We start from the raw sequence: 23,277 nt of genomic DNA, 5'->3' as shown, positions 1-23,277 counted from the left end.
ACAGGCGTTGCACTCAAGGATCCTTCTAAGGAATCATGGATAGGAGAGGAGTCAGTCATGCTTATGAAATTGGATGCAGGACTACTTCCGATCATGATTGAGGATGTTGATGATGCAGGTGTTGGTGGTGGAGATTGCATGCGCTTGCATCTAACAGAGAGAAGGGAGCAGCTAGGTGACGCTGGACTGATTGTTATGCTTTTAGCCAAAGTTTCTGAATTTTGCAAACACTTTTGATGAATGCGCTGCAAGTGACGTAAAAGGGAGGAGGTTCCTAGATGGTTATGGTCCTTACCTCTACTCACTCTTGCTTTGCAAAGGGTACAGATGGCTTGACAACTGTTGTCTGGATTTGGGTGGAAATAATTCCACACGAGAGGTGGATTTTTTTTTCTTTTGCCCCGGCACGACAATGGGCTTTTTCATAAACTGTGCAACAACTGTTGTCTGATTTACACAAACAACATCCTTATCATTAACATCCTCATCATCCTTATTAGTGCCAACTACAGAATTATCCTCCTCATCCTCCTGGTGCACTTCCACAAAAGTATCCTTGATTTCTACGACAGCATATTGAATTGTGCTGCTCATCCTCACATTTGCAGAGGCCACACAAATGGTGGAAGGAGGATCCTCTTCAAGTACGTATTGAAAAGGTCAGGCTCACACATGGCAACCGCGGATACACTTAGGGCCTGATTCAGACCCGCTTGCAAGCGGGTCGATGGTGGGGCATTGCGCATGCACAGCATGTGCAATGCGCGTGCGCAAGCCCCGGAGCGATAGAGAAATTCTCTCGCTCCAGGGCTCGCTACAAATGGCGTGGCTGTCGATGTTGATCGACAGCTCACCCCATTTTGTAGGCAGGGAGGGGGGGTGGCTGAACAAACGGAGGCGTTCCTGAAGGAACGCCTGCTGTTTGTGGACGGCCCTACTGACATCACTCGATTAGAGCCGGAAGCTCACTGGGGCTTGCGGAAGACGAGACCCTACCACAAGGGTCTCGTCGCAAGCCCGATGGTCGCGACCATCGCGACCATCACCTGGCCGCTCGCTAAAGCTGTGGGTGGTCACGCACAGCTTAGCGAGCGGCCAGGAGGCCAGGTTATTTAAAACATAGCAGCCACCCTGGTTCAAAGCGAGCGCTCGCTTTTTGCGAGCAGCTCTGAATCAGGTCCTTAGACTCTCCTCAGAGATCTGTGACTTTTCTAGGTATACAGTTGGTTCCTGTGCCTTAACGATTTTCATTTTTCTGACATTTCTACAGGGAGAAGGGCTTACATCATCATAAGAGTAAGAAATACCAGTCATAAATAATAATTTCTTTCCCACTTTGTGTAGTGAATGGCATATTGCCAATTTTTGGTTTCTCTACAGCTAACTTAGCTTTTGATTTTTTTTTCTTTAACACTGTAAAACATTGCTTGTTTGGATTTTACATGCCCTGACTTAAGCCCTTGGGCATCGGCCTTCGTAGATGACGTTGACAGCCTTGTATCATCATCATGACTGCTGGCAGCACTAGCATGTGGTTTCTGCTCTCCTCTCATCTGATCGTCCTCCATATCAACAAACTTACACTGCGGTCTGACCGGCAGTGTCACCGAACAATAATAGCATAGCTAGCACTCACAGATCTTTTTATTTTATATTTTTTGTGGAATGCTAATTTGATTTAACATTTATTTTTTTAACACTGGGGAAGAGCACCCCTGGAAGAGGCAGCAGTCCCTTGATGAACAACACAGCATCCCTATATGGACAACAAAGCACCCCTATATGGACAACAAAGCACCCCTGTGGAGTGCGGACGGACCACCTGCAGAGTCACAAATACGTGGACGATAATCTGCAGCCAGCAGTGTCACCGAACAATAATAGCGTAGTGCACACGCACAAGAAAAAAAATCAAAACATATATTTTTCCTTTTTTTTATAATTTTATTTAACTTTAATTTTTTTTAACACTGGGGAAGAGCACCCCTGGATTGACAGCACCCCTTTATGTACTGCAGCCCTAGCCCCTCGATGGACAGGACAACACAGCAGCACCTCTTTATGTACTGCAGCCCCCTTAATGTACTGCAGCCCCAGCCCGACAACACTACACCCTTGAACAACAGTAGCACAGACCCCCAGCCTGACAACACTGCACCCTTGAACAACAGTAGCACAGACCCCCAGCCCGACAACACTGCACTCTAGAACAACAGTAGCACAGACCCCCAGCCCGACAACACTGCACCCTAGAACAACAGTAGCACAGACCCCCAGCCCGACAACACTGCACCCTAGAACAACAGCAGCACAGACAGAGCACGTCTGTTCTGCACACTCTCCACAGCCGGAGTGACTATGGCGCCGATCACCGGGACCTTTATAGAATCCAAAACCCGCGAGAATCCGACAGCGGGAGGATGACATTTTGTCCTGTTTTCAGATCTGAGTCAGACAGGAAAACCTGAGCCGGACTTGGATCCGTGCTCAGCTTGCGAAGTTCGGGCGGGTCCGGTTCTCAGAGAACTGGACCCACTCATCTCTAGTAATTATATTGGCAGTTTAATTTATTACAGTTGACAGTCAGGAGCCTGTTTGGTAGCCAGGGCTGGCAACAGAAATCTCGGTGCCCGGTACACTGATGTCTCTGGGGGCCCCACCTTCTCACCACCAGTCCCAACCTCGCACCCACACATAACTCCCCTGCATGTGTGATATGTGAAGAATGGTAATGTTAACTGAAAGATATGCCAGCCTTTAAATAAAGTAATAATACACTCTGGCTTACTGGCTTACCATGCTGTCACTGATGATGCAGGAAGGTAGGTATTGATCACAGTGCTCTAGATGCCTCAGGGGTAGGAGGCATGGTATCTGTAGCTAGCCATCCTTAGTCCGCAGCCCCTCATCACCTTCCTCAGCCTCACACCCTCATCACCATCCTCATACCACCATCACCTTCCTTAGCCCACAACCACCTTCACCTTCCTCAGCCCTTAGTACCATCACCTTCCCCTGCCTTCACCCCACTTCACCTTCCCCAGCCATCAGCATCCTTCACCTTTCCCAGCCCTCAGCCCTCTTCACCTTTCCCAGCATCCTTCACCTTCCCCAGCCCTCAGCCACCTTCACTTTCTTCAGCCGTTGCCCCCAGCACCTCCCCCTTCCTCCGTACCCAGCCCCTCAGCACTACAGTGCAGTGATAGTCCACTGTGTGCCTGGCAGAAGGGGATGACGTGCGTTGGCGTGACGTATGACGTCACGCCGCCGTGTTGCTTACTGGAAAGGTCATGCCTGTCCCGGGTCAGGTCTGAGCTACAGGCAAGTCGAACCCAGCGCTGCCTGGGCCAGACTACAAAAGAGCTGGGTAGCAGATATGGGAACCGGCGGCAATGGCTGGAGCACTGAGTCTGCCGTCTGTGACCCCGCTTTGTGCCCGTCTGGGCCTCGGTGCACGGTACGAGTGTACCCTTAGGGTTGCTGCTAGATCCTAATTGGAGAAGGGACCTCTCTGACGTTGCAACCATGTGACCGCTGCAGAAGGGCCGGAACGCTCCAGTGCTACCATCCACGTGGGCATAGAGGGGGAATAAATTTTTGTAGCGAGCCACTGTGCCCGAAGCGTGGCGAGCTCGCGAGGGGCCACTTGAAGCCCCCCATTCTGATCCTTGCCTCTCTCCCTTTGGTCGCGAGTCACGTGGGTGTGACGTCAGAGGTCCTTTGCAGCACCCAATTCTAGACCTAACCGTACCTTTATCCCCCCCCTGTCGCCGGGCCTGTTGGTAGCTGCACTGTAAGTTACCTCCACATAAATCAGAGGTAACAAAATTGCAGGGAAATGAATAGCAATGTGGTATTTAAATATAAAAAGTACTTAGCAGCCTCTTGCTGAGCTGTACAGTGTTAACTTCAATTTATGCGGCTAAAATACTAGCTGCTCATTAAGTAACATTTATTTGCTATATGGGATAATTATCACAGAAATTGCTTTAACAGTACAAAGATTAGTCTTTTAACGGCTGATCAATTGTCAGGTAACTTATAGTGCAGCTACCAAACAGGCTGCTGACTATCAACTGTAACAAATTAAACTGACAATATTATTATTACCTTAGAAACAATATTGTTACCCGTCACATATTGCGACTACACTACTGTACGTGTTATTATAAAAACATGTACTGTATCAGAATTTATCTAATACCAGCATGTCAGTCAAATGTAATGGGCCCCATACATTAGCGACGGATTGCCGCCATCCCGCGATGCTGCAACCCGGCATCGCAGAAATCCAACATGTTGGATTTCGTTGATTTGACGATCGCGATCAAAAAATTATCGCAATTGTCAAATCGCCGATATTTAACGTGACAAATGTCTGCGATCCGGCGACGGATCGCAGTACATCGATGGTGGGAGCTCGGCGTTTCCACCCAGAAACGCCAGCATATCGCATTGCCGGATCACGACAAACGGTTGCTGATGTATGGGCACCTTAAGTCACCCAATTTCAAGGAAGGGTCATGATGAAATTTGGTTCAAACTAAACATATTGGTGGTTCCTGTTCTTATAAAGTCACCAACACCTTTGAAAGGATTTCTGCCTATTGGGAGCTCTCATTGATTCCAAGAGGAGTTGCAGTAATTGACCATTCCCCAGGTGACTTACATCTGACTTACATGCTGTGTATCTAATTCTGATACTATACATGTTTTATTTATACATTTTATAAAAAATTATTACACTGTAGAGTTCTTGTCGTCTGTTTGGTGCTGGGCTATTAGATCGGAAGACCACAAAGAGTGGATGAAAAGATTCCCCAAAAGAGGACTTTTATTCTGTCACGCCAAAGTGCCGACACTTACAGACAAGAACAGCTCTAAGAGGCCCATTTATCAATCAATATTTGTGGTGTATTCCCCCAAAATACCCATTTTCCGGGGATAGCCACACATATTAAGTATCCCCTAATGCAGTGGTTCCCAAACTGTGTGCCACGGCACCCTGGGGTGCCTCGGGACACTTGCAGGGGTGCCTCAGGTTAGTGGTCCAGCACCAAATCAAATTATTTATGTCAATGTAATGTAAATATGTGGACAAACAGAAGCACAAACCTGTCCCCCACCACATAACTGACCCTAAGGATGACAAGTCAGCAGTTTACTTCACTTTATAACTTTAATTAAAAAAAATCTGAATTTCTCAATAGCAAACGTTTGGCTTAGGGGTGCCATGAAAACAATGCTGATAATCTAGGGTGCCGTGATTCAAAAAAGTTTGGAAACCACTGCCCTAATGTATTAAGGAGGGATTACAGCATATACCTCTGATAACTGTTACTGTCCCTCCATTTCTGCCGGTACCGCAACACACATAGGTTACTCTGGGGGATGCGATGCTGTCAGATTTATCAAGTAGACATCTCAAATCTGTCTGGGAGATGGTCCCATAGGAACCCTCTCCCAGCAATGGCCACAGAGCATGCGTGGTCTATAGACGAAAGGCCCTGTCACTGTGGGTACAAATTGATATATTAGCGTTATAATCGCATCCTGCAATGCGATCATGAGTGCTAATATGGTGCCAAGATCCAATTGCAAATGCGATTATTGATAAATGGGCCCCTATAAACTATAAGTACGCATGATATTTATTCATAATCCAAAATTGGTTTCGATATATACTACACTATGAGTGCCTTATTGTCTTGTTGTGTATATAGATATACACTATGGACAAAAGTATTTGGACACCTGACCATTACACCAACAGGGACTGTAATGACATTGTATTCAAATACATATACTTTAATATGGAGTTGGTCCCCCTTTTGCAGCTATAACAACTTCCACTCTTCTTGGAAGACTTTCCACAAGATTTTGGAGTGTTTCTGTGGGAATTTGTGCCCATTCATTCTGCAGAGCATTTATGAGGTCAGGCACTGATGTTGGACGATAAACCCTGCCTCGTAGTCTACGTTCCAGTTCATCCCAAAGGTGCTCGATGGGGTTGAGGTCAGGGCTCTGTGCAGGCCAGTCAAGTTCTTCCACACCGAACTCATTAAACCATGTCTTTATAGTCCTTGCTTTGTGCACCGGGGCACAGTCATGTTGGAATAGAAAAAGGCCTTCCCCAAACTGTTGCCACAAAGTTGGAAGCATAGCATTGTCCAAAATGTCTTGGTATGCTGAACCATTAAGATTGCTGATCACTGGAGATAAGGGGCCTAGCCCAAACCCTGATAAACAGCCCCGTACCATTATCCCTCCTCCACCAAACGTCACAGTTGGCACAATGCAGTCAGGCAGTTCTCCTGGCATCCTGCCAAACCCAGACTCGCCCATCTGACTGCCAGAGAAGCCTGATTCGTCACTCCACAGAACACGTTTCCACTACTCCACAGTCCAGTGTCAGTGTGCGTTACATCACTCCATCAGATGCTTGGCATTGGACTTGGTGATGTGTGGCTTGCACGTAGCTGCTCGGCCATGGAAACCCATTCCATAAAGCTCCAGCCGCACAGTTTTTGTGCTTACATTAATGCCAGTGGAAGTTTGGAACTCTACAGCTATAGAATCAGCAGAGCGTTGGCGACTTTTGCAGTCTTAGTAGTCATTGACCATGCTCTGTGATTTTACGTGGTCTTCCACTTCGTGGCTGAATTGCTGTTGTTCCTAAACGCTGCCACTTCTAATGTCACTTACAGTTGACTATGGAATATCCAGTAAGGATTAAATTTTACGAGCCGATTTATTGCATAGGTGGCATCCTATCACAGAACCACGTTTGAAGTCAATGAGCTCTTCAGAACGACCCATTTTGTATCACAAATGTTTGCAAATGGAGACTGCATGGCTAGGTGCTTGATTTTATACACCTGTGGCAACGGGTCTGATTGAAACACATCAATTCAATAATTAACAGGTGTGGCCAAATACTTTTGTCCATGTAGTATATATGCTATAAATCTGTGGTTAATGGTTAAAGAATATGAGCAAGAAACTATCAAAGCAGTAGTGTCATTCTGAAAAGTGCATAGTAGTTTTATTTTTTTAGCAAGTCAGAACGAAGCTTGAGGAGGGGGAATGTAATGCAGACCCAGCAAATGTCATTCACATTGATTCCAAAGTCCCAGAACTGGTGCCCTTCTCAGTCTCAGTGACATCACTGAGCTTAGAGCTTATTTCATAACGTGTTTTTAATGCAAAACTATTTCAAGTGTGAATAGGAGCACAATGCTCTCAGTTTTAAAATGTCCATCACACTTTGCACAAATTTAATAAAGTGTTGTCCACTTGGGGCACTCAGTCCACTTTTTGGGTAAGTCCCCCCATGTAGCAATTTGGTAGGGAAGTGGTGCTCCACAGAATTCCCACTGTTTTCTAATCAGCTATGTTTGCAAATATATGGCGGAAAATCATTTTTCCAGCTGAATAACAGGAGAGGTTGTGGAAAGAACAAGACTGGAAAGCAGTTGTTGCTAAACCATCTGGCGCCACCAAATCTACATCCAGGTTCCAGTTACTCGCTGGATACCCTTTTTAAATAATGATATGGCAATACAGTTACACTGAAATAACCCTCTGCAGGATGACAGTATAATATTACTGCAGCTTTACAATGAAGTCTTCATGTGCCATATTGAATTGGAAGCCAGGTGCAAATAAAAATAAGTTAACCCTGACCCTTCCCAATTTTGCTCGATCCAGGGAGTAAATATTAAAAATCAAAACAATACTATTATACCAAATACACAATACATATCCCTCTATGTTTATCAATTTGTACATTTATTACCTTCTACTACAAACAAACAGTCACAGAAGGAAAACTGAATTCCATAATTGCCAACTGCCCTTAATATACAGGGATGGGACATGATTTATCAACATGTCTCTATAATTGTCACTATTTTTTAACACTTACCAATTACATTTTTTTTTTATATAAACTACAACTTTCACTACCTGTTCTAAGTTTCTAGGCTTTTTAAGTCAATACTTATTATTTTCATTCAAAATAAAAATATGACATTATAAGTAATTAAATAATGATAGTTATTGCAGTACACCAAAGTCCACCTAACCCAACAATGACCAACAGGAGGTCCTCTGTCCTCCAGTGGCTGAGCGAGCCTTCATCTACGACCTCAGTACTCTAAAGCAGTGGTTCTCAAACTTGGTTCTCAGGACCTCATACAGGTCACACTTCCAGGTCACCCCCCTGCAGGTGCACAGGTATAGTCATTACTCACTGACACATTTTAAGAGATCCACAGATGGAGCTAATTATTTCACTTGTGATTCTGTGAGACCTGCAAAACATGCACTGCTTGGAGTCCTGAGGACTGAATTTAAGAACCTGTGCTCTAAAGCTTTAGTGTTATAAGAAGTGAGTGGTCACCCAGTGAGAGTTGACACAAGGAGTGAATGGGGGCATGTGGGAGAGAATTTTGAATGACAGGTGGGGTATTTGAAGGGAGATTAGTTGAGTGTATTTATAGGATCTGAGAGCATGTGGGCCATTTTATTGTTAGGGGGAGTATTTTGTGGCAAGCAGAGGGTTTAATGTCATGCTGTACTAGTATAAGAAGCATGTTGGGGGCTTTCATGACTAATGGGTATCTGAGGGCAGGTGGGAGAATTTGGGGGAAAGCAGATGGGTCTGAGTGGCATATAGAATTTCTGAGGGATATGATAGGGAACTTGGGACTAGTGAGAGCCTGATTTGGGACTGTTTATTCTTATTACAGTGTTTAAGAGTAAGGTGCATCATTTATGAAGGTGGCCCTACTAACATACCATATTGCCCATCACTTAAACCAGGGCTCATCAATGTGTGGCATTCTATCTGCTGTAGAAGTTCATATCTCAGCATGCCTTTCCATAGATTTCCTGAGGGCTACTTATTGTCCACCCCTATGCTAGGGCATGCTAAACCATGGCAGGGCATGTTGGGATGTGTAGTTTCACAGCAGCTGGAGAGCCACACTTTGCCTAACCCTGACTAAAGCTGGGTACACACCATGCAATGGTGCAACCTAGCGACGGTGTGATACGATTTCACAATACATTGTGCGTGCTGTACACAATGCACAGCATTGTGTTGTTCATGCAGCACATAACAGCACTGCATCATTCACTGCATCGTTCCACCTGCAGCGCAGAACAGCAGATGTGACGATGCAATGAATGACAGATCGGGCGTGCACATTATACTATGGGGCATATTCAGTTGGGGACGAGAAAAGAAAAAATCCCGCACCTGCGAGGTCTTTCCTGCAGGTGCGGGATTTTTGCTTTTCAATTAGGTTCGGATGTTTTCTTTTTATGCGCGCCAGGAGCTTTTTATTCTCGCACCTCCAGAGCAAGTGTGATTTATTTTTTTATAAAATCTTTAATTTTAGGAAAAATCAGCGGGGCTCTGCCACCCCGGCGGCACCCCCCTGAGGACTAATTAAGCAATTGGACGTTTCCAATTAGCTTAATTAGTCCTTAATTACTTACCGTCTGCAGCGCTGTCTTCTGCATCCAGCATTGGAAGCCGGGTCTGCAGCAGGGTATGTCAGTGTGTGTGAGTGTTTGTGTGTATGAGTGAGTGTGTGTGCATGAGTGCGTGTGTGACCCTCGGGGTATGTGTACCCCCCAAGTTCAGTGTGCCCCACCGGAATGGGCACTGGGAGAACTACATCTCGCAGTAGCCCTTGCACCACCCACCAGCCCTTGGAGCCTCCCAGCAGCCCCCACTCCAGTGAGAACATAGAGGGGAGTCCACCGGGAGATGCGGAGACCACTGGAGACCCCCGGGAAGGTAAGTGCAGAATTTTTTTTCTTTTTTTTAATGCGGTGTGGGGTTTTCAGCTCTGAAAACCCCGCGACCACTTTTTTTTAATTGAATACCGTGGGTATCGGGAGCGCACATACCCACGGTAGTCCAAAATTGGGCGCAAGGTTTTTTCCTCGCTAAACCTCGCGCCCAATTGAATATGCCCCTATGTGTACAATATATAATTTCGAGCCGTGTCGGAACAATATATCGTATAGTGTGTAACCAGCATTAGACTACATATAGCTACTTATACAGTGTGTAACATGTTTAGATTTCTCGGCTCAGGAGCAGAATGTCCCTGCAAATTCGTTTAGAATTTTGGCAATAATGGAATTCCTAAAATACTTAACAGAACTATGCATAAACTGAATTATTTCGGGATCTCCACTTAGGGAATAGGATATACACAAAATGTTACATTTCCTACAAAATTGCTGTGACAAACCTAAGGAAATGAAAATGATATATGCAATGACTTTGCACAATGTAAACAGAATATTCATTATCTGTGGATATCACACAATGATGAGTCCTGCTCTAGTGTCATGATCTACACAGCACAGGTCAGAGATACAGGCTCCTCTCCAGAGCTCTGTCAGCAAACAACAAATACACTTTCTTGAAACAGGAGCTATTATATTATTTCTCCATCCAAGTAAAGGTTCCAGGATCAGGAAATGTCCTGCACATTCTGATAATCACAGTGAATAGCTGGAGAATTACATTTATGCCACAGACTGAAGACTTGTCCCTCTGTAAGTCTGTATGCGACTTCTCATTCGGCCGGAATGTACGTGTACCAGGCAATGGCCGACAGTAAGTGTTCCTGTGTTATATCATTTGAACACTACAGCTTCCAATTGCTCATCCACTCCTGTAATGACGCAGTTCCGGCCATTGCCGACAAAATGTCCTATAATACCAGTCCATGGAGCTGTAGCTGGTTCCATGTGCACCCCTGAGCAGCTATCACAAGGAATTGCGATCTATGCCTGTAACAACAGCAAAGAGGCAGCTATTACAAATGTACTGTAGTCACATAAGACAGCATAAGCAATGTTATAAACCCACAAAGCTGGGGTTTCCGATCATATTATCAGATGGACAGGGAGGTCACATAACGCATCAACAATAAATCTTACATGCATTGCAGAGATGGAAAACCATGAATTTTAATTTATTTATGACCCACAATACATTTTAGAACCTACACTAGCAAAGGATAAAAACAAAACTACACTCAAAATATATCTTTTTGATATGTTCATTCCTTTTTATGCAACGTATCAAAAAAATATTTTAATCGCCTCCTTTGCGTCTGCAGTAAACAACATGCAATTTCATACGTGTTGTCCAATGGCCATATGTAAATAATGCTGTTTACAGTAAACATCTAAGTGGGATAAAAGGATTGCATGTGTGGAGGACAGAGAAGCAAGGCCCAGGACAGCTCAGAAAGCAGCAGAGATAAGCAGAATCTCAGGCAGTACACAGAACAGAGGAGCAGAAGTGCAGAGCTCGGGGCTTCCAAGGTGCAAAGTGCAGAGTTGAGCTGTGCAGACAATTTCTCACACTGATGTTTGCTCCTGCGATGTAGGGAGCGTACCTGTGCCTTAGAGAGGAGAAGGAGGTGCAGGGTGAAGGTAGAAAAGAGCCTTCCCAGGGTTAGGAATTAAGGGCATCAATACCTGCAGGGGTTAAAACCAGGGCTTGAAGGATGTCAGAAAGAGACACAATCCCACAGGGGCGATGATCTGCGTCCACCAGGACCAGGCGATGAACCTGCCAAATTATGGAGGAACACGACAGTGAAACTGAAGAGAGTGCTAAATATAAGCAGTGCAGAAGTCGGTCATAATTAGTATTAGATACAGTAGTAGGCTTGTGTCTAGGGACCGCAAGTAAAGTTAGGCAACTCTGTGATGCTAGCAAGGCTGCGAATTCTCTTGGCAAGAGTGCTAAGTCTAGTGAATGGAGGTAACTTGGTGCAGTAAAGTTTGTGTGTAGGAACTTTTAAACAATATTGAGAAGTAATATATAACTATAAATAAGTTGTTTTTTTCCTTTTTGGATAAGGAACATATTTTACATGTTTAGGAAAACCCATGAAATAAACACTATCTGCCCATGTGACCCTCAGAACAATAGAGATTCGGCATTGCTGGCCTACAGGATCCGGTTTATTCTGCCTTGTTTCTGCAAAATTCCATTAGCAAACATTGTTGATGTTAAACATTTTGAAACTAGAACAAACCAATATTTAAGTGCCATGGTTATGTGAGCATAGAAGGGGTCATTCAGACCCGCTCGCGAGCAGCAGTACGCTCGCAAGCGGGTCGATGTTCCCCACTGCGCACGCGCACGACGGAGGGAGCTCCGTCGTGCGCATGTGCGAGACCCGGGGAGCGACGGGCATTTCCATCGCTCCGGGTCTCGCACCAAAGGGGGCGTGCTGTCGATGTTGATTGACAGCATGCCCCCTTTGGTGGGCGTGCTGGGGGTGTGGCTGCCAGACGGAGGCGTTCCCATGGGAATGCCTACCATCTGAAGCCGGCCCCACTGACATCACTAGTGATGTCAGTGGGAGTGATTTTGGCTCTGATAGAGCCAAAAGCACTCCAGGGCTTGCGGCAGCGAGACCCTACCGCAGGGTCTCCGTCGCAAGTCCGATGGTCGCGATGGTCAAGACCATCGCGACCATCTTTTTGGCCGCTCGCATAAGCTGTGGGTGGTCACCCACAGCAATGCGAGCGGCCAGGAGGCTGCTCCCTTTTCATGGAGGAGGGCCCTGATTCAGAGCGAGCACTCTGGTCACAGCTCTGAATCAGGCCCAGAAGTTCAATTAAATACAGCAAGACAGATGGAGTTGTGCACAGACTAGTGAGGCCTGACATATGATGTAGCTATATACCTGCACAAGCCTACACAGTCATTACCTGTTCTCTTACTATTCGGTCAATCACAGCTTCCATTGTTTCATATGGGTAACACATCAGAACACCTTCCAGACACAGGCTGCGCCGTCGCAGAGCCTCACCCACTGTTATATCCAGGTTATTATAGATCTTCTGGGCTGCCAAATGCTGGTATACAAAAACAGATATCTATACACTTAAGTAGATAAATATATTTTGTTTAAAACCAGTATACTCAAAACTAATAGACTAATGCATATAAAATGATAGCCATCCTGAAGAAAATATAAAGAGGAAATACACAGATTGTCTCTAGAAATGTTGCCCCAGGAAATGTCCCTATGTTTTTCAATAATGACAAACTACAGGATACACTTCATCTTATTCTGTATACTGGATATCATTTACACTATTCTTATTTTCGGAGCTATATCAGTAATTAAAAATCAATAAAAGAAATATTTTAAAAAATAAAACAATGAAACCAGGTCCAGCTTCATTTCCTGTAAGTAATAGACTTTGCATATTGGTTCGCCTTATAGTCTAGGGGGCATATTCAATTAGGTGCGAAAAGTCCCGTAATTTTCACATGCCAGACAATTCAGCGTCATCGCTGGTTTTGCCTGTGGAAAAGTTTTGCGCGCATCACCGCTTATCCCCGTATTCATTTCCAAAGGATGCAAAAACGGGACCCGGCGAAACTCAAACAGGCGAAAAGTGCTGTCAGATTTGGGGTAATGAGCCTTACACTCCCTAAAAGATGCACTAACATTGGGGATCACTATAGATACCCCCAAATAGCCCTACTGAAGAGATTTGGGGAACTTAAATGCTCTCAATAGCTGCTAATTTGCGTCATTGCAGAAGTGGTGAAGAATAACATTTTGCAGTTTTTGTTTTGTTTTTTTATAAGTAGTCCCAGCAAATTTGGGGTACATGAAAATGGGTGCTAGCTTATTTTAAAGTTGCTACAGTAAAGTTTTAAAAAACTTAAAATTTCCACCTGCCGTTACCACCTGCAAACTTAAAAACACCTGGGGCATACTTGGGGACCCCCCTGGAGTTTATTTTGCTAGTTTTTAAGTTTGTCCGCCAACTTTTTACTTTTCCACCCCCTTTTTCAAAGTCATTTTGTGGGGTGTTCTTAAGTATTTTTTAAACTTTTTTTGACACAGTTTACCTGTGGGGGGCTGTCCCAAGGGAGCAGGGGTGTTCCCGCAAGTTTGCACCCCAAAACCCTAATTCTGCACTTTCTTTCGACAGCTTTCATAGGCAAATCTTTTTCAGCTATTGTAATGCATTGACTTTCTGCACCGGCGAAAAGTCTTTGGAATTGAATATGGGGATACGTTTTCACCTGGCAAAATAACGGCATCGGCGATACTTTTCCACAGAAACTGGCTTTTCGCACCTAATTGAACACGGCCCTAGGTCTTTTAACAAGGTCGTATTAGGCTCTTTAGGGGTCAGGGAAGATAGAACCAAACCTAAAGATAGAAAAGTCTGTGGCTGTAAAATAAAATAAGTAAGATAGACCATGATGATGGTGGCTAAGGTCAGGACAAAGTACAGACATGACCTGATCTCCCCCCTGGGTATTAGAACACGTCTAGTATTTAGATCAGGTGGTGCTGCAGGGCTGACACAGTACTGACCCCATGCATCACAGAAAGTGTTTTGATGAACAGGATACTCACTATAACATCGAAGCGGGAGTATAGTCCTACAACCTGACCTGTAAAAATAATAATAGGTGAAATACATCAGAAAGCTCTTACAAATCTTCCCACAGTGATGAGAGAGATAACAAATACGGTAACAAATATCAGCATACTTTATTGTCTTATTTGGATAATGTTATGATTAGTCAGTCCTACTTGGTCAGTGTAATGATTGGTATGCTTCGAGGGCTTTTTAAAGCTATTTATGAGTGCTGAGACTGGAGTTGTACTGAAGGACTATGTGGAATAGATGAAATAGCATGGTTTATCTAAAAGAATAGTATTGTGAAAATCAGAGGGACTAAAGCTGGTGCAGGGTGGTTGGGCGCTAGGGGGCCAGGAAGTGAGGTGGACCTTGGAATGCCTGGTCTCTGCTTCTCCAAGAACCCAACAGAACTCCCCTAGTCTCCCCACTCTACTCTTTGTGGACCTGGCCTGGGAGTACAGCAGTATTACCAGACCCTACCCTTATGTTATGAGGCCAGAATATGCACTGTTCCAACCCTGGTGATGATTATATAATTTTTTTACTTTGTTTATAACACATATACAGAATTATTATATATGTTCATAAGAATAAATAATGTACCACTGTAGTTAGTGAAGTAGCCAAAACTTTGTGGGCCCCATAGCAACATTTTGGACCCCCCATGCTTCACTAGAGAACAGCAGTTGTTCATTCTATACTCCATAGTACCAGTTCCCTAATTAATTTTCTGACCAATAGTAGTGATCTGGTTCATTTTACAAACTATGGTAGTGCACCAGTTAATGTTATGTCCCATCGTAGTACCAGCCAATCAGCTCCTAACTGCCAGGCTGTGTTTAAAAAATGACAGTTAGGAGCTGGTTGGTTGGTACCTTATCTCTGTCGACTTTATCTCTATCCAAGGCTTAGTAAATAAACCCCCTAGTCCGTTGAATGTCCCATAGTAGTGCCTTGGTCCATTTTCTGTCTCATAGTAGTGCCCTAGTTCACAATATATCACACATTGTCCCCAAACAGCTCCCACCTGGGGTATATTTCCAAATGCAGGAAATTCGGGAAGTACTTGACATCCCAACAGTCGGGATGCCGGCTGTCAGAATACCAGCGTTGGAATCCTGACACCCCGACGGTAAGTATAGGGTTAGGCTGCGGGAGCAAGGGGGTGAGGGTTAGGCTGCGGTAGGGGAGGGTTAGGCTACGGGAAAGGTGGGTTAAGGTTTGGCGGGAGAGTCAGAGTTAGGATACTTACAAAATTCTATCGGGATGCCACTGTCAGTATTCTGATCGCCAAGTTCCCAACTGCCAGTATCCCGTAACTAACCCAGGAAATTCCACCCACTACTGCCCAGGACTGTAGGGTTCATTCAACGAAAAGAGCAAAGTGCAGCACAAACAATGTTTTCTGACGTAAAGCACACTGTCTATTTTTACAGCTAAAAGCAAGGATTTGTTTCAGGATGGATTTATTTAGATGAAGGGGTTGTTTCCCATTTCCCAGGATGGTAAAGGCCATTTCTATACCTGTAACAGGAATTGATTTTTCTCCCTTCAATAATCTAACTGAGATCGTGCCTTATCCTTTCCTTACAATGGTATGGATTTTGTACTGTCCTGGTACACGTTTTCAGGAGAACTAATTTTTAGGCACATTTTAATCGATGTAATAAAACAATCAAATACATAAAAGTGACCAATCAAGCCTCCCCCACATGCTGGTACTTGGAGAACCACAAGTACCAGCATGCGGGGCATTATGGGGCCGCTGGTACATGTAGTTCACCTGTAAAGAAATGTGTCAAAAACACAAGAAACACACCATAAAAATAAAGATTTATTACATCCATACATATACACTCACACACACTCACCTGCTCCCAGATGTTCACGTCCCCTTCTCAACGTAAAGTATCCTATGGAAGTACTTGAAAAAAAGATCCAATACTCACCTTTTGTCCCACGATGTTCTCTGCAGTAATCCAAATAAGGCCCTGGACACACTGTAACAACCTGCTACAGCATACTGTTACAGTATGCTAATGACAGCTCAGGGAGGGGAAGGGAGCAGGTGAGTATGTGTGTGTGTATGTATGGATGTAATAAATCTTTATTTTCATGGTGCCTGTGTCTTTTACACATTTCTTTACAGGTGAACTACACGTACCAGAGGCCCCTTAATGCCCAGCATGCTTGTACTTGTGGTTTTCCAAGTACCAGCATGCGGGGGAGGCTTGCTGGGACCTGCAGTTCTACTGTAAAGACAATGTTGTTAATTCTATTTTTAACACTACACCTACATTAACAACCCGCCACCCACCGCCCAGGGGTGGTGGGGATAGCCCCGGGCTATCAGCCTAGGACAGGGGTGCCCTGGAGAGGTAGACCCCTTTATTGGGGGGTCCCCAACTCCCCAGGGACCCCTGGCCTGGGCTGACTAGCGGTCAGGGCTGATGCTGCGGGGCCTGGTGAAAGGGCTCCCCTGGCTGTGGCATCAGTCCCCCGCTAGAAAGGGTCCAGAGCTGGTTTTAAATATAAGGGGAACCTCACCCTATTTTTTCTCCCTATATTTAAAACCAGCCCTGCTGCCTGGTGCTGGTTATTAAATTACTGTGGAACCCTACTCATTTTGTTCCCTGTAATTTTAAGAACCAGGACTGGCTGGCAAGTCCGGGGCTGGTTAGTCTTTTGGGGGGTGGCTCTATGTCATTTTTTTTTTTTTACTTTTAAACTTCTTTTTCTATTTGTAGGCAGAAACATACATGGGTCACAGTGATCTGTGTATGTTTCTGCCAAACTCGCAGATCACAGGCAGGTGTATTTATTTCATGAGTTTTTACAGGAGAGTTTTTCCATCTCATGAGAGTTTAGAAACTCTCTGCTTGGTAAATTCCCGAATCCTATTTTCACTAGTGATAAGGTACTCGAGTTTTGCCGATGGTGAATTGAAGAGAGTTTGCTAACTCTCCAGTATTTTCCTGTAGCAAAGGAAATATCCCAAGTTTTACATTAGTAAATTTGCGAGTGGGGATAAATGCCCAAACTCTCCAGAGTTAGCAAACTCTCCCAGACTCGATTCTCAGTAAATTTACCCCTATGTATGTGTGTTGTATAAATAACTGTTAATAAAATAAAATGTAAATATGTTCAGTTGTAATACTGGAAATATTTGATAATATAACCGCGCTCAAAATTAAAAGCAGCTTATTTAGTGGAAATATTTGATAATATATATAATCAGTTGTAATATAGCTTCTCCTCTTCTTGGGAAGAATCATTTGGCATTATGTAAATCAGTGTTGGATCTAATATTGACTATATATATTTCATGTGATCATTCAGAACCAATCGTGAATGTATGGTGCAGTCTGGCAGACGTCCTACGATTTGATGATGTCAGAAGGTGCATACTTCTGCCATTACATGGGATGGTACTAATGAACACATACACCTACCCAGAAGAGTGCTAACTTCTATAACATATCAGCTGCTGTATATGCCATGCTTTGTCCAACCTTAGGGCATTCGATTTGGGCACATATTTTTATTTGTCCACTCTGGTATTTGACCTATGTTCTCTCTATTAACAGTAAACTTTCACTGATGATTCTTCTCTTTGTTGTCCAGTTTTTCTTTTGTGTGTAGTCTGATTGCACTGGTGCCCTCCTGTGGTCAATCAAGGAGGCTGTTTGCCTGTATAAACATATTCATTTCACACAGTCTTTGCCTGTGTAACGAGTCACCTTCCTGAACAAAAGAGTTTAATCTGGTCTTCTTGATTCCTGGATTTTTACTGTGGCTATAAAATTTGTCTTACACAGACATCCTCCTGCCCCGGCGTCAGCCTCTACCTCAAATCTGCACTGCTGCTGTCCACCCATAATTACTTTATAAAGCTCTTTTCCACCAAAAACAAGGGTCCGACCTGGGTTTTTGGACATGGCTCCAACCCAGGTCAGACCCCATTTACACTGCACCTTCGATCTGGGTTACTCCCAGGTCAGCCCTGTTCACACTGAACCTGGGTCTGACTTGTAAGGTCATAAACAGTGGGAGGTGACTGCTCCACAACCACCAATCAGCTCATTTTTAGGCATGACCCAGGTAGGATAACCCGGTTTGCGCCGTTTACACTGCACCATTATCTGGTAGCTACCTGGGTTGGATTGCCAGGTCACTTGACCCGGGTTATATTTCAGGGACCCTTTTACATTGAGCTGTGACCCGGGTAAACCCAGCAAAAACCCAGGTTTTTGCTCTGGTGTAAAAGGGGTATTAGAGGGAGAAGTATTGTATCAAGCCTTCTAAAGAGTAGACAAGTGGAAAAGTTTCCAATAACAACCAATCAGCTTCTATCTATCATTTTCTATAATGTAATTAATAAATGCTAGCTATAAGCTGATTGGTTGCTACAGTATGGGCAACTTGTCCAGTCATTTAGAAGGTTTGATACATTTCCCCCTTAGTCTTCAAAAGAGACAAAGCCGCATACCAGAGGTACAGAGGGTCACTGATCCTTGTAACTTTCTGCAGACATGCAAAAATGGTATGTCACTACCCAATTTACTAATACACTGGTTCTCAAACTCAGGGCCTGATTCAGAGCCGAACGCTCTGACCAGAGCGCTCGCTCTGAATCAGTGCCCTCCTCCATGAAAATGGAGCGGCCTCCTGGCCGCTCGCATAGCTGTGGGTGACCACCCACAGCATATGCGAGCGTCCATGATGATGGTCACGATGGTCTTGACCATCGCGACCATCGGGCTTGCGACGGAGACCCTGCGGTAGGGTCTCGCTGCCGCAAGCCCTGGAGTGATTTTGGCTCTATCAGAGCCAAAATCACTCCCACTGACATCACTAGTGATGTCAGTGGGGCCGGCCTCAGACGGTAGGCGTTCTCATGGGAACGCCTCCGTCTGGCAGGCACGCCCCCGCACACCCACCAAAGGGGGTATGCTGTCCATCAACATCGACAGCACGCTCCCTTTGGTGCGAGACCCGGAGCGATGGAGAGCCCATCGCTCGCCGGGTCTCGCGCATGCGCATGACGGAGCTCCCTCCGTCGTGCGCATGCGCAGTGGAGGAACATTGACCCGCTTGTGAGCGTCCTGCGCTCGCGAGCGGGTCTGAATGACCCCCTCAGTCCTCAGGACCACAAACAGTGCATATTTTCCAGGTCTCCTCACAGAATCACAAGTGATTTAATTAGCTCCACTGGTGGACCTTTTAAAATGTATCAGTGAGTAATGAATACACCTGTGCAGCTGCTGGGTGACCTGGAAAATGTGAACTGTGTGGGGTCCCGGGGACCGAGCTTGGGAACCACTGTACAAATATGTTGGAGTGCAAGTGATAAATCCAAATTGTCTAAAAGAGTCTGCACACAGTAATAATTTTACTACACTTTCGTCCGGGTGACGTGTTACAGTGAAAGACAAGCCAGATATTTATTTAAACATGGAAGATATGCTTTCCTGTTAGCAGTTCTCAGAATCCATGAACCGTCCTTGAACTCCTTTCCCACCCTGGACAGGAAGCTCACTATTCAGATTCATGTCTTTACTGTCTAAAGGGGAAATGTAGAAAACCTTCAAGAGATGTAAAGTGGAAGTTGCCCATAGCGACATTCATCTTCTAACTGACATTTTATGGACTGTGCTAGGTAAATAACAGGTGCTGATTGGATGCTTTGGGCAACTTCTCCAGTTTATCTCTCTCAAAGCTTTGATACATCTCCCCCTGTGCATGGCTGAGATGAGAACAGTAAGGGAACCTACTTCCTTTGTGTTACAATGTATGTCAGTGCTTACCAACATAGAACTGCCACTATAGTTGCTATTCTAGACAGTTCATATAGATTGTACACTCTTCCAAGGCAATGACCTCTGAAGGCACGTATCCACTAGACGATAAATTGGACAATTTGAACCATAACGATATCGTTAATCGTCCACAATATCGTTCAGTGTGTATGCCATCAATGACCAGCGATGCGCGCTCCCGCTGGTCGTTGACAACATCTTTCATGGCCCGTACTTGCAGGGCAACCTGATGATATCATCAGGTTCTGCAAGTACGGGGATGAGGGAAGGTGACGTCGCTGAACGATATCATGAACGATATCGTTCAGTGTGGATGCTCAGTGTCGTTAATGACATTGAGCCCGGCACTGCCGGGCAAACACTAGACGATATTGCTCATGGAGCATATTGTCTAGTGGATATACGCCTTAAGATTATGAGCCACTGTTTTTAACTATACGCATGGAAATTTCTCATGTTACACTTTACTCCTTTTGCCACATACAGTATTCCAGCCCTATAAAATTACGTTGATGCCACCTTAAAATATCTTCCGCATCCACCCATATCTCACTACAGACAAGTTTATTTGTGATTTCAGCATGATGCCCATTGCATTTATATTTACTGTGTAATTACATACTGAGTTTTACTAACTTCTGATGTAGCGGTGACCTGATTCAGAAAAGCAGAGCAGTGACTGTTACTAAGAAAGTCTGTTTCAGCTACAAATGCAGGGAAACCCCAGTCAGGACGTGAGCCTGGAACAGCATTAACAGGCTGTACCCAATACTTTGCAATGAGACCAGGAGATGAAAGCAGTGTTCCTCCCTTGTCTTGTGTACATCACTGAGATGTGTGCAGGTGATGATTCCATTGTGTCTGCAGTGTCTTCTAGAAGCCTTCCTGATAATAGTATTACTAAGGATCATTCTAGAGTTATTTCTGTCAGTGACGTGAGAAGAATCAGCAGTTTGCACATTTACTCACCAGACTCATTGACTACAGGAAGAGCTGACACTCTCCTCTCTACAAAGATTTCCAGTGCACTGTAAACAGTGGATGTATCATGTACCATGGCCACATCCCTGAAGGTCCCGATGCCCAGCTCCTGGATGGTCCCCTGCAGGAAACGTGGCCTGGGAATGGTGCCGCCCTGCAGTTGTGTAAGAACAAAAGTGAGTAGCTGCACCAGGTAAATACACCAAATATACTCAGCCATGTGCCAAGTTATTTCAAGTGAATTAAATCAGGATATAGTTATATAACAAATTGTGAGCCTTTTCTGTTACATATACATACACTGAAGTGCCAAAAGTCATGGGATAGATGCCTAGTATCGTGTATCACCCCTCTAGCCTGGCGAAGTACAGCAATTCGATGTGTCACTGGAAAGATGTTGACCCATACCATCTGGTTAGCTTCCCACATTTCCCTGATATTTGTAGGTGCAGGATCTTGGATACGAATGGACCTCTCCAACAAGTCCCATAAATTCTTGGTTGGGTTCATGTCGGGCAAACATGGTTGCCACCCCATTCTTTGGAATACAACTTCAATGTCAGCACAACTCCAGAAATGGAATGTTCCATCCGTAGGGCACCCACTATCATGCCTCGTTCGAACTCTGATAATTCACGTTGCCTTGCCATGAGCAGGCAAAAAAGGTTCAAACTGACTTACGAGATGTCAGATTTCAACTGATGCAGTCTGGGCATTTTCAAGACGTCTCAGTACGGTGACGCATTCTACAATCACTTTTACATACTGCTATGCCATGACTTTTGGCACTTCAGTGTAACAAGTATTATTTTCCATAGTAAGTTTTCTATAAATGTTTATGTGGATCTAGTGATAATAAGCATTGGAATAATGGATTGAATATATATAGTAAACATGTTAACTGTAAGTACTTCCCAGGACTCCAGTAACCAGTGCTAGAACCATCACCACTGCAGGTAATACAGCACCAATGGGGCAAGCAGGTGAAGAAGAACCCTAGCCACTACTCGTGATACAGACATTAATAGTGTATGCCAGTAAATGTGCCACTGCCTGCTCCCAGAGCATGAGCAATAAAGCCCTTTCGGATCTTCACTGTGCATGTACTGTCCCTCATCAGAGTGGGTCCACAGGAGGACAGATGACATCACTGGGTCCCCCCCTCCCCAAACTGTTGTGTTATGAGGCCCACCCATCCTTGGAATGCATCCTCCTCTCCATTAACTAGGACCCAATGACATCACTTAGTGTCTCATACTTCTGTGACATCACTAGTCTCTGATGAAGTCATAGGCTACATTCATACATATATCAATTTAGTTGACAAACTAGCTGGTACACTTTAAAGGATATATCTTATCCGCACACTCTACTTACGAATATATGCAGAAATTTCAGCAGGCGTTTGTGTGTGAAAATATGCAGGATATTGCCCGATTCTGGATCCATTACTGGCAACCTATGGATCTTGTTCTTGATTAGTGAATAGACTGCATGGAAGAGACTGGAACAGGGATTCATGGTTTGGACATATTGACATTGCACATAACAATACAATGGCTGTGGCACATTTCAGGAACATTAACCACATTCATACCTGTCAGAAGGGCAGATATAGATCAGTGGCTTGAAGGAACTTTGCAGGTAGACTTCTGCAAGATAAACACAGGAAGGTTCTACCCAACTTTACCCAACACCAGACAAATAACCATAAGAAAGAATAATAATAATTAATTTTACCTCTCCACGTTTCAATTTTATGCTTCTCCAACTCGTAGATCTGAACCTAATGACAAGCACAATATTAATGAGACCAATATTGATGGGGAATGTGTTTTTGGAGAATATGAATAGGCTTTTAAAAAACACAGAACAATTAATATCACTCTGAAAGAACATATGAAATGAAAAAATAGGTATCTATTAAATATTGAAAATACACTATGCAATATTTACCTGGTTAAACTTGGAGCTTTTGCAATTCTATTACTGTACTTAAAAAAGATGTTTATCTGTCTCATTAATT

The 23,277-nt window shown here is 44.4% G+C and overlaps 1 protein-coding gene across 3 annotated transcripts in view; it reads right to left on the bottom strand.

The window, feature by feature from the left end:
* Nucleotides 1-7,532: 7,532 nt before the first annotated feature.
* The window catches only part of PRKAG3 (protein kinase AMP-activated non-catalytic subunit gamma 3), a 40,378-nt gene continuing 24,633 nt past the window's right edge, over nucleotides 7,533-23,277 (bottom strand). The window contains exons 6-13 of one of the 3 annotated variants that reach the window (XR_015878398.1): nucleotides 22,992-23,037; nucleotides 22,849-22,903; nucleotides 22,629-22,755; nucleotides 21,240-21,405; nucleotides 14,442-14,479; nucleotides 12,766-12,912; nucleotides 11,436-11,611; nucleotides 7,533-10,821 (exon numbers count right to left, since the gene is read on the bottom strand). Coding sequence is in view for 2 of the 3 variants with exons in the window: in XM_088472408.1 (XP_088328534.1) it covers nucleotides 10,799-10,821; nucleotides 11,518-11,611; nucleotides 12,766-12,933; nucleotides 14,442-14,479; nucleotides 21,240-21,405; nucleotides 22,629-22,755; nucleotides 22,849-22,903; nucleotides 22,992-23,037 (717 nt within the window). In the remaining variant the exon portion in view is untranslated. Of the gene's footprint in view, nucleotides 10,822-11,435; nucleotides 11,612-12,765; nucleotides 12,934-14,441; nucleotides 14,480-21,239; nucleotides 21,406-22,628; nucleotides 22,756-22,848; nucleotides 22,904-22,991; nucleotides 23,038-23,277 lie in introns of all 3 variants that reach the window. The other 2 variants (XM_088472408.1, XM_088472410.1) reach the window with 2 other exon arrangements.

Source organism: Taudactylus pleione, unplaced genomic scaffold (genome assembly GCF_031769625.1).
Source record: "Taudactylus pleione unplaced genomic scaffold, aTauple2 ptg000122l, whole genome shotgun sequence".
Classification (NCBI taxonomy): domain Eukaryota; kingdom Metazoa; phylum Chordata; class Amphibia; order Anura; family Myobatrachidae; genus Taudactylus; species Taudactylus pleione.
This window is presented reverse-complemented; position numbering and strand designations above follow the sequence as displayed.